Source organism: Lipotes vexillifer, unplaced genomic scaffold (genome assembly GCF_000442215.2).
Source record: "Lipotes vexillifer unplaced genomic scaffold, Lipotes_vexillifer_v1.1 scaffold223, whole genome shotgun sequence".
In the NCBI taxonomy this organism is placed as follows: domain Eukaryota; kingdom Metazoa; phylum Chordata; class Mammalia; order Artiodactyla; family Lipotidae; genus Lipotes; species Lipotes vexillifer.
The window spans coordinates 269462-281686 of record NW_006788663.1 but is presented as its reverse complement, the minus strand read 5'-3'; the positions used below and the strand labels follow the sequence as shown (position 1 = coordinate 281686).

Sequence of the window (12225 nt, the reverse complement as noted above, 5' to 3'; positions counted from 1 at the left end):
AAAAAAAAAAAAAAAAAAAAAAAAAAAAAAAAAGACAAAAAAAAGAATGGATCAAGGCAAAGTATCAAAGAATCCCTTTCACCAGAATTTTTTAATAAATTTTTTTAACTCTAGTGGGAAGCTGAAGTGATAAACTATCCCTAAGGCTATGACTATTAATCACCACCCATTTCTATAAATTAAGACAACAACTTCCTAGTGTCTCCTTCTACCCCCTAACAAATGCCACTGGGCCACTCTAGATCTTCCTATCCAGTCGCTGCCAGCTCTTCTTTCCTTCACCCAGGTCAAAAATACCTCCCTTTTCCAAGCAGCCCAAACCTAAGATAACCTGCCTTAAACCTTTTCTGATTAGATTACATAATAAATGGTAAATTACAAAATTTTCCATAACAAAGCACACAACTGGGATGGGATCTCTAAACACCAACAACTTGACACCTCTGTCTTCAGCTTAAGAGTGAAAAGTATTGAAACACCTCAAAATGAAATTTCTAGACTCATCTCTCACAAACTTTTATGATAATTTACCTAAGAACTTTTGAGAGTTCTCCAAGAAGATCTTTCTTTTCCTTGGTGAGATCTCCCTGTGCCCGAAGTGCACTGATAACTCCAGCATATGCCTCCAATTCTAGAAGAAGAAAATTATTTTATCAAGATAGGCCATCAATATTTAAGTACTATGGCTACATAGAGTGAAACTTCAGGGCAGGAAACCTAAAAATCAATATGCGAATATTTCATTAATATCCTCTCAAAAATTTTATCTAAAACCATAGGTTAAAATGTGGCTTTTATAATCTTATTTTCTTTTTTACTGCCTCACAGAAGTCATGTATATAAAAAGTTTAGGTAGAAAAATCTAATGGTAAATATTTCGTCTTACGCATCATCCTGAAGAACATTCAACTCAGATGCTACCAACACCTGGGAACAGGTTCCAAGTGATATAATAAGGCTGATGAGAGAAGCTTTTAGCATTATTGATAGGTACCTTTACTGGCCAAACTTTGAAATAATTCCTTAGGCTTGCCTAGGAATTTGACCTATATTCTATCTGTGAATAGTGTGCAAGTGAAAAACTACTGGATCAAGAGTCAAATGACCAGATTCTGGCTCCAGCACTGACACTAGTTGTGTGACCTTGGACAAGTCCTTTCTCATCTCTGATCCTCAGTTTCTTTATCTAGAAGATACTTTGAAGGTACCTTCCATTTCTATGATCCTCTGCATCTATAAAAACCACCAGCAAAATGACTAAGGCAGATTAGCACACATGAATTGCTCCTACAGCAATCAGGACATAATACACTGAACCCTAATGCCAGACAGTTTCATTTCACTAACTTTCCACAGCAACAACTGTTATTTAATGAAACTGTCAGTCCCTAGTAGTGGTTAAAATATAAAACCAAAAAGCCCTCAATGGCTCCCAATGAACCATGCCTGCCTCTCAGTGTACTTCCTCATGTACTACCTTCCAATAGTCCCTCCCACACTGACTCTGGGCTTGGCATGTGACTTGATTTGGCCAATGGAACATCAGCATACATGATGCAAATAGCAGGACCTTGCTCTCTTGGAAGCTTGAGATCACCAAGCTATGAAGAAGCCCAGGATGAAAGGTCACATGGAGAGAGAGGCCCAGCCACCTCAGCTGAGCCCAATTAACCAGCTAAGCTACCAGCTGAATAGAGCCACATGAGAGAGCTCAGGCAAGACAAGTAACCCATAGAATCATGAGAAATAATAAAATAGTTGTTTCAAACCATTAACACTATGAGACAAGTATACCTGAGCAAAACAAAATGATGGGAAATAAGTGTCCAGACTACAGTTATCTTCTTACTCAATTCAAGTTGCTACCGTATTTGCCAACGCCTTACATACAACAGATACTGAATATTAGCCAAATAATTAAGGCATGCATACCTGTATCCAAGGTACTACACCAACAATAAAACAGTAGCCTCATTCAGTTCATATTAGTCACAGTTCTATCAAAAGAAAAGACTTTATATAGAAGAGTGAGCTTAAATAGAAATGTCTGGTCCAACTGAATTATCCCATGTGTAAACATCCTGCATGTTCAATCTAGGCTGGATATTACGTAGATGTTTCATGTGGTCTCTCTGGAAGGCCAAACTCTGCTTCTCTGGAGTAGTGAAGAAAATACTTTGTTCCAGGAAACATATATTTCAGCTTTTATCAGGACCTAAAGTAGAGTTCAGAAAGACACTGGGGATAACTAAGAAACCACTATATCTAAATGTTTATGCCCCACTTATGGAATATTTTATTCAACAAATCAGTATTGAGTCCTATTATATATACCAGATAGTATGCTAAATCCTGCCCTTAAGAAGTTAACTCTAGAATAAAGCTACAGTGAAACAAGTCATCAGACAATTCTGATACAGTTTACAATACAGTGGTAAAGGCACAGAAGAAAAACACATCATCTAGTCTGGAAGCATAAGCTTTAATCAGAAAGAGAACTGTGCTCTAGGCAGGCAGTGGGGGAAATGCAAATGTGCAAAAGGAACAGAGAGAGTAAAAGAGCATATGTTTCACAGAGACATTAAACTTCCAGTAATAGTCAGTGACTATTTTGAGAGTTTTACACTAGGGAAAGTAAAAATATGTCCGTACTTGGTTAGTTGCTAATTCAAACCAAACTACTAATTGAACACTACTACTACAAGGTACCATGGAGAATCTTTATATGAACAAAACAAATTCCTTATCCTCAAGGTGATTAAAATCCAAGAAGGATAAAAATGGAAAAACTATTTGGGGCCAGACTAAGAAAAGCCACCATTTCCAGTCTAAAAAGTTTTTGATAGAACTCAGTGATTGATTAAATGTGGAAGGAATGGCAGAAGGAAAAGAATCAGGTTTTTCAGTTTCCAAGATATTTAGTAGAATGGCAATACCATAAAAAGAAATGGAGAGGTCAGAGAGAGGAAGTGGTTTGAGGAAAAACTTCACTTTTGGCGTGTGGAATTTATGGTGATCAAAATTTCACTATTTCACAGTATTTCAAAAAAAGTGAAATTAACTAAAGAAAGACAAAGATTCTTGACATCTCAAGTCTCATTCCAAGTCCAACTAATAAGTCATGCACAAAAGTAAGAGGTGGCAACCTCACACAAAACTGTAACTCAGAACACAGTTCTCATAGCTACACAATCCAATGCATACCTCCCCCCTTCATTCAATGAGAAACTCACTCATTGTAAAGAACTTTTACTAGCTTCCCAACCTCATTCACATTTGTGGATTTCATTTGATGAGAATCCTAAGATTCTGACAAATATCAAACTCAGTTGAATTTCTGGTATTATTTTTGGTACCATTCTATTACAGTGTTAACTCTAATGACGCATAAGTATAACGAAATAACACACGAAAAAACACAGAAAACAAAAGATTTGCCAAACTATTTTTATAAAGCCCTCAACCCATTCCATTAAAAAAAACAGCCATTCAATTATACTATAGTTCATAAAGCCTCTTACTGTAAGAGTTACAGTTCAGGAATGGTCATAAAAAATAGGGCAGGGGAGAGGCAGGATAGAAGGAAGGAAGCATTTATCTATCACTGGTATGTTCAGTGTGTCATAAAGAAATTCTCTATCCCAATTTCTCTACATTTAAGTAAAATGTAATGTTTAGCATCTGATGTTAAAATAATTTATAACATTTTTAAAAAGAATTGTTTTAAAGCGAATTCTTTTTTTTTTTTTTTTTTTTTGGAGAACAGTATGGAGGTTCCACAAAAAACTAAAAATACAACTACCATATGATCCAGCAATTTTACTCCTGGGTATAAAGGCTGTTTTTTGTACGTGCGGTACGCGGGCCTCTCACTGTTGTGGCCTCTCCCGTTGCGGAGCACAGGCTCCGGCCGCGCGGGCTCAGCGGCCATGGCTCACGGGCCCAGCCGCTCCGCAGCATGTGGGATCTTCCCGGACCGGGGGCACGAACTCGTGTCCCCTGCATTGGCAGGTGGACTCTCAACCACTGCACCGCCAGGGAAGCCCCTTAAAGCTAATTCTTAAAATATTTTAAGCTAATTTTTAAATACAGTACCTTCTCTAAACTTGGACCTAGAGCTAGTGTTTGAAAGCAATTCAAGGGTTTCACCGTTATGATAATGAGCCAATAGGTGGGGAGGAAGTCTTTCCGCAAATCACTCTCAAGGCTCACCTCCCAAAAGAAGGGTTATTGAAGATGATGTTACCCTCTAGGAAGGCTGTTTTCTTTTGTACAGAAGCAGCTCTTCAGCAATATTACCCACACAACTCTGACTAAAATTAAGGATAAATTTAGACTTAAAGGTTACAATTTTTATATTCAAACATAATCTCTTGATTCAAGGTCCCAAAAGCCCAGAAACTCTAATGCAATCAACTTCAGTTGTGATCTGCAATTATTTCAGCTATGAAATAAATAAAAATCCAACTTTATAACTGGTAGCTAGCAAGTTAGAGCAACTGCATATAAGTGTGTAGAAATTCACCCTCGAATTAGTACTAAAAGTTTGGATATAAGGTTAAAAAAAAAAAAGGAATAACTGACCCCCCAAAAAACCAACCCACCCCAAAACAAAACAAAAAACCTCTCTAGAGGTGCTAAAATACAATGCTAAGAGGTAGTTTAAAATATAGAAATCCTCATAGTGGCCTAAGGAGAAATAAAAAGGGCAAAGGTTATTAGCAGGCAGGGCCAGATTTGCTATGGTTCAGATTTATGCATAGGAATTCCCAACAAAGATTTCCTTTGAAGAAAAGATTCACCTGCAAATAAATAAATGTCTGAAAGCAACTGCTTTAAAACGCTATATACTCAGATGTCAGGCACTGTGATAGGCCCTTTTTATATACACTTAATCCACATAAACTTATGAGGCAGATATTATTGTCCTTCATTTACAAAAGTGTCAACAGATTTAGGGAGATTAAACAACTTGTCCTTGGATCACGTCGGTCATTAGTAACAGGACCAAGACCCCAGGTCTATCTGAATTCAAGGTCCACACTTTCCCCTTCAAAGTCATAGATATCTAAATAATTCCTATCCACTGCCAAAACATCTAATATTCTTTTTCAAATTATTTTTTCATTTACTGAGTCCCTACTATGTGCTGGCCTGAGACTATACTGATAAATAAGACAAAAAGGTTCCTTCTTGGACCTTACAGTCTAAGGCTGCATTTCTCAACCAAGGATACTCATGGAAACCACAGAATACAGAAAATGATTTGAATAACTCTTTTTCTTCTCAATTTTCCCAAGGATAATACATACCATTCTAGATGCAGGAAGAAAAGTTAGTTCATTACATACAATGGATAACTTAGTATTAGGGCTTAATTCTCTCCCTAAATGCTAGTTGAGAAAGGCTGCTCTAAAGGAAAAGAAGCACTAAATAATTCATTACAGGTGTAAATGGTGTTTTATTACTGAAAGTAAAATATAATTTGTTAAAGTCAGCATAGCTTACATTAACTTAGAATTCAGAAACAGTATGTAATTCACACATACATTCATGAAGGTTAAAAGTATGTTAACATGAGACTGGAATCCTATTCCCTGGGTTGAAATTCTGACCCCATGACTTACTATCAGCATTACTTTGGGTTCTAAGCTTCAGGTCTGTCATCTGTAAAATGGGGACAAAAGAAGAAACATACCTATCTTTTTGGTTTGAATGAGGATTAAATGAGATGCTGAATGCAAAGGACTCAGAATAGCCCAGTAGCCCTGAAGAACTTTTAGCTGCTATTATTATTAATATGATTCATGCATCTACTGTGTACAAAGCACTATACAAAGCACTAGGGAAATAACAGAGTAAGACAAGAACTATACCTCTAAAGAATTTCTAACCATCATGAAATATGATATCCATGCAAACAGCCATGACCCAAACAGAAAGGGAGAAGGATCATAGGGAGGCATGAAACATCAAAAATGAAAATCATACCCAATTTTCGAAGAATCCTTTTGCATTCATCCCTGCTGAGATCCAAAAGCGTTGGCCACACAACAGGCATTGCTGCTTCTTTTTGGTAGCCCCAAAGAGCTTGTCTTCCCTACCAAAACAAAAACCAAAAACTCAAATTACGAAAGTACATTCAAAAGCCCACTCATGTGGAGATCCACACGCTAAGAAGCAAGAGCAGTAAGAATATCTTACAGTCCTATTTCACCTCCATGCTTTCCAACTTCTGATAAATGAAGAATTTAACCATATGCGAACTTACTATTCCAGCCTATCATAGTGGAAAGAGCATAGGCGTTGGACACATATAGGTTCTAATTCAACCTTTCAACTTACTGGCTGTGTGATCCTGGGTAAATTGGCCTATCTGAACATAAACTTTACACATCTGTGAAACAGATTTTTATCAATCAGTTTGTTATGAGGATTAACTAACAGTGTATGTGAAGTTCTTATCCTAGTGGCTGACACATTATTTCATAAATAGGTGCCACTACCTGTGTAACCTTGGGCAAGTCACTTGACTTCTGCCGGCCTTCTCATTATTAGCTACATGAAATAAAATACGTAAAGTTCCTAGGACGTTAAGTGGGTTAATGGAACTTAATATAGTACTTTCTCCTCGAGTCTTAACAATGAAACATGAATTTACACCCAGCAGTCCTCAAAAAAACGTTTACCAAAAGTTTAGATGTCAGGAACTTGGTACTGGGAATTCCCTGGTCTAGAGAAAAAGAAAACAGCGCTGGGCCCTTGCACTATACCTGCTTAGCACACAGCAGATCCGCTGTAAATATCTGTTAAATAAACAGATGAATGACTGAGAAGAGCAACTAACATGAATGAGCGAGTGGATGTATGAATAAGCGAGCTCAGTGTCTTGTCTGGGAGTCAGGCATCGACCCGTAATAACTGCTATCTCCCGTTCCAAGAGCTGGGACTGCTAACTCCAACTCCACGCCTGAAGTTGAACCCCCTCCCCCTACTTCCCATAGTCCTCTCATCTAAGAACCAACCCAGAGCAAGGAGAACTGGAGTGCGCGCCCCAGCCGGCAGAATGACATAAAGAAAAGGGGTGGGGAGGAAGAAGGGGCAGAGCCAAAGGAATCCGCTCCCTCCACAAGCCAGTCCCCGCCTCCCGACAGGATCTTGGAGGCGGCCGGCGACCGCCGGAATCAAGCACCACGTCACAGCATCCCGACGCGTCCCCGCCGGCGGACCCCATTGCGGGGCCGCATCGCACTGGAAACCTGGGCAGAGGTTGCCGGAGCCCGCTCCGAGAACCGGAATCCTGTCTAACCCTTCCCCCACTCAAGTGTCAAGGAGGCAAGCCCGCCCCGCCCCCTCCCCAAACACGCACTCTCTCGCAGCACCACAACAAGAGCAGCCCGCCCACCCTCCTCACCGGTGCCGCTCAGCGCTCACCCCAATGTCAAGCTCACGACCCAAGCCCTCTCAGCACCAGTAGCCGGAGTCAGGGGCTCCGGCAGGCATCAGCGCCTCTCTCCCTCCTCAGCGGAGAGGACAACGGAGAGAAAGAGTAGACGCTCGGACAGCCAGGCAGACGACCGAGACTCACTGGGAGGCCCCCAGAGCTGGACCCCAGCAATCTCAGCACCAGGCCTGCCAGAGTTCCCCTCAGCCTACCTCGGGAGCCCCACGATCCCGTTAGGAGACAACGGAGGATGGGATTGGGCGCCCCAAGCCGGGCTCCGAACGCTTGGCCCGGCGCTCTTCCAGACTGGCTATCCTGCCAGTTCTTCCCAGCACCCTGCCTAAGAGTCACCCACCTGCCCGGCCTTTCTGGGCTCATCTAAAAGGCTCCTCCGCCAAGACTAGGGGACACCAGGAATTGGGTTTGTTTGCTGTGCCTCAGAAGGGGCAAGATGGCGACAAGTATCAAGGCGCAGGCGCAGCGGCGCGCTGCCAGTCGGGAGGTGTAGTTCGCCTTTCCCGCCTTTCGGAGAACGGACACCAGAAGGCCTCCATTCTTCTGTCCCTCTTTTCCTGCACGTTTTGAAAGGAAAGGAGAGACATCGCGAGGGGTGCTGGGAGTTGTGGTCCGAACCCAAACTCCCTCCTCTTTCGCTCTTGCTGTGCACGCGCAAGGAAGGCTGGGATTGTAGTTTCCTTGGCTTGTCCTCCACACCCTCCTCTCCGGCTTCGCGCGCCTCGCCTCCGCCTGCAGCCTCCCAGCCAATGGGCTGCGCTCTCCGCTACGTGTGGCGTCACACGTAGTGGCCAAGATGGCGTTGGTAGCTGAAGCTGAAGGTTCCACGCGACCTTTATTCTAGGGGGGGTAAGGGACGGTGGGAAAGCATGTTCGTTCCTGAAGCGCCGTTGAGGATTAGGATCGGATTCCTCAAGAGTCTTGGAAGCAATTATCAGCGGCCTCCAGCCCCATCAGACGCAGCTCGAGGAGAGAGAATACACGCTACGACACCTGACAAAGTGGATATCGCAGTTGCGCGTACCCGATCTGGGGGTTGCGGAGTTGCAAGTAGAGAAGAGGAACCCGAGCGTTCTCGACTTTGGGTTTCTCCGCGTGTGAAGTAGGAATGATAGTGCTATATCTGTCAAAGGCAAGAAGGAGAAGGGGTTTATTTGAGGCCCTGCGACGTGGTAGGTTCACCCTTCAGCCTTTGTTCGTGTTTAATCACAAAACAGTTGTGTGAAGAGGGTATTGTTGCCCCTGTTTTACGGGTGAGAAAAGGGGCCCAATATACAAATAATCGCGGCCATAAGATCGAAGCCAGTACCTGCTACTGTTGAAGATCCAATCAAGTTTTGTGATTGCTCTCCCTTTTAAATTTTGTACTTTGGGAGACATCGGATATGGTAAAAATACTCAAATGGAAAGGAGTTTTTAATGTGCTTTATGATATTAACAAAGTTTTCTTATAAAATGTTAGGTTAATATTACCCTATAGGGATGTTGTGATACACAAAGTAGAGAAGGGCTTCCCTGGTGGCGCAGTGGTTGAGAGTCCGCCTGCCGATGCAGGGGACACGGGTTCGTGCCCCGGTCTGGAAAGATCCCACATGCCGCAGAGCGGCTGGGCCCGTGAGCCATGGCTGCTGGGCCTGCGCTTCCGGAGCCTGTGCTCAGCAACGGGAGAGGCCACAACAGTGAGAGGCCCGCGTACAGCTAAAAAACAAACAAACAAACAAAAACAAAGTAGAGAAAAGTTATTTGTAAATTTTGGACCACTATACAAACGTGTGAGACTGTTCATGTTCTTGAATCTCCATTGTAGGTTAGGTTAGGAAGAAAAAATAAATAACGGCATTTGTGTACTATTTGCCCATTAGCTAAAAATCCTCTCTGAGGCCCAGGAAAATTGTTATTGTTGAAACCCAAGTCTGCCCCTTCAGAAAGTCAGGAAGTGGGACAAATAGTCTCCTGGCTTTCCCACCACTCCCTCCCTGATCTTCCAATGCATTCTTTTCCATCTATTTCCTACTGAATTGAGGTACCACCGCTTTCTGGCCAGATACGTAACTCTTGGAAAGATGATAAATGAAACTTTAATAGAAGATTTTGTAGTTGAACATATATTTTTTGATTTGAGTATCTTAGTGAGGCAGGTATAATTAAGATTACCCCCTGCTAGGAGTGAGAAAAACACAGATATTCAGGAACTCACCCAATTGAAGGGAGTTGGGCTTTATAACTCCAGATCTTCGACTGGAATTCACCCAATCTATAGGATTTGGGTGAATTCTCTTCTTACAGTCCCCTGAATATCTTATAGTCCTTCCGCTTATACTTGGGCTTGGTAGGTGCCAAGTACTGTTCTAAGCATTTAAAATATTTATTCCATCCTTAAAACAACTTTATGAGGTAGAAACTATTATCTAATTACAAATGAGGAAACTGAGGCATAGGAAGGAGGTGAAATAGCTTGCCTAAAGTTACACGTTATAAGTAAATGGTGGTTATACTCCAATAAAGATGTTTAAATAAGTAAATAAATAAGTAAGTGGTGGGACTTCCCTGGTGATCCAGTGGTTAAGACTCCTCGCTTCCGCTGCAGGGGGCATGGGTTCCATCCCTGGTCGAGAAACTAAGATCCCCCATGCTGCAGTGGCACGACCAAATAATAATAATAATAATAATAATAATGATGATAATAAGTAAATGGTAAAGCCAGGATTTAAACCTAAGCAGCTTGGCTCCAGTGTGTGCTCTGGACTAGTGGTTCTTAAATTTCAGTGTTCAAAGAATCACCTGAGTATCTTGTTAAAATACAAATTTTAATTGAGTAGGTCTGGGTAGCGCCTAAGAGCCTATATTTCTAACAAACTCTCAACTGCGATGCTCTGGCATCAACTACTACCTCTGATCTACCACACATCCTCCCTTTCCTTGGAACCGTATTTGTCTTTTGCAGCAAGAAACTGCCTTCCCCATGCTGTCGGTTACTGCTCCATATTCCCAAATGTTCCCAACATTGAATTCTCTTCTTTAAGAATCAGACTCAAACTTTACCCTCAAGAATATTGTCCTGCCCCTGCCTTTCTCTCTAGGATGAGACAGGCATTCTTGCCTCTGCTCCTACACCACTTATTATACATCTTGTTACAGAACTCAGAACACTGAGTTATGGTCATTTGTTTGAAAATATTTCTGACCAGGCAGTGAGCTCTTTAAGGAGGCACAAGAGTCTGTACACTCTTGTGCCTAGCACATAAGAATAATAGCTAATACTTATCGATGGCTTTCTCTGTTCCAGATGCTGTTACACACCTAATAAACTTGTTTAATCTCCACAATAGCCTTATGAGATATATTATTACCCCCATTTTATGGATGAAGAAACTAAGGCACAGAGACTTCAAGTAGTTTGCCCAGTGTAACAAGCTAGTAAGTAGCAGAGCCATGAATTCAAGTGAAGGCACTTTGACTCCAGGAAATGTATGGTAAATAAAGTAAGAACCACTCTCCTCTACCTCTGGTCTGAGAAAATGCATTGGAATACAGTACCTATCTCAAACTTTATTCCTCTATTCACAAAGCAGATTAAGCAGGTTTCTTGGAACAAACTTCAAGATGCCTACCATCCACCATTCTAATTTTGTAGTACTCTGTTGGAGAAGGTGGATTTCACCATTATCATGAAAATATCTGAAAATAGCTCCTGTGGTATTGTACAGGTAGGCAAATTGAAATGGATAAGACCTTAGAGATTCATTTTCTAAATTAAAAAAAAGTGAGGTCCAAAGAAGAAATGAGTTAACCAAAGTCGTACAAGAATTTCATGGCAGGATTGGGACTGGGAAGCAGCCCTTTTGACTTATAGGCTGCTGCTCTTTCCACTGTATCACACTGCCCTTAGATTCTTACCATCAGAAAGTTTTATTACCACACTGGTATAGCCAGAAGGTGTACTAAAAGGGAATAGCAAGACCAAAATTTTTTAAAAATATACAAGTAGAATATCAAATAGTAGATCAAAATAAGTGGATTTGGGGGACAGAAAAGACAGAAGGAAGGTAAACTGGAGATAACTAGCAATTACATATCCAGGCTCAATAGAGGATTAGAAGTGCTTGGAACAATCTAGAACAGGTTCAGAAAGGTAAAAGATCTGGCCACTGCTTTGTCCACTGCGTCCCTTACTCTCCCCCACTGTCCATTCAGTTCTATAGTCTCTACTTCCTAGGTAGCTGACCCCATTGTTTTAGTAGGCTGATGATGAGGCCTCATCACCTGTGTGAGATGGACCTTTATACCAACACTTTTTCTCCAAAGGAACCTCTCTATACTCCTTGCCAGTACATCTACCATACTGCCACTACTGTCAGGATGAGTTTTCTGAACTTCAAAGCACTTGTCAGTCCCCTGCATAAAACTTGGGAAGCTCCCAGATGCTAACAGAATAAAGTTTTAGCTTTTTTATAAGCAAACCCATGCTAATTCAAAGAAACATCCTTACACATCTAACCTTTTCCTAGAGCACTGCTGTCACCTTTTAATCTAGTCTAAAATCTAATGTTTTCCTTAAGTTCACTGCTTCCCTTGAAGCCCTTTCAAATGGAGTTCTTCCTTCTCCCCCGCCATCTTCAATATCCTGAACCAGAAATAAAGGCTGGCATTCTCCTAACTTGTCACTACATCTGTATTAAGGTCGACTACCCCTGTTTTATGGCTTTCACCATTAAGCCATTCAAACTCCATTTCACCCTCATTCCAACACTCTAGGGGTGAAAGGA

General features: G+C 41.5%; 1 protein-coding gene across 6 annotated transcripts in view; it reads right to left on the bottom strand.

The window, feature by feature from the left end:
* Positions 1-7903, bottom strand: part of EMSY (EMSY transcriptional repressor, BRCA2 interacting) — an 80137-nt gene extending 72234 nt beyond the window's left edge. For 4 of the 6 annotated variants that reach the window (XM_007461702.1, XM_007461703.1, XM_007461706.1 and 1 more), the window contains exons 1-2: positions 5992-6094; positions 532-631 (exon numbers count right to left, since the gene is read on the bottom strand). In XM_007461702.1, the coding sequence (XP_007461764.1) occupies positions 532-631; positions 5992-6061 (170 nt within the window). In that variant the 5' untranslated portion in view covers positions 6062-6094. Of the gene's footprint in view, positions 1-531; positions 632-5991; positions 6101-7799 lie in introns of those variants that run through there. The other 2 variants (XM_007461705.1, XM_007461707.1) reach the window with 2 other exon arrangements.
* Between the last annotated feature and the right edge of the window lie 4322 nt (positions 7904-12225).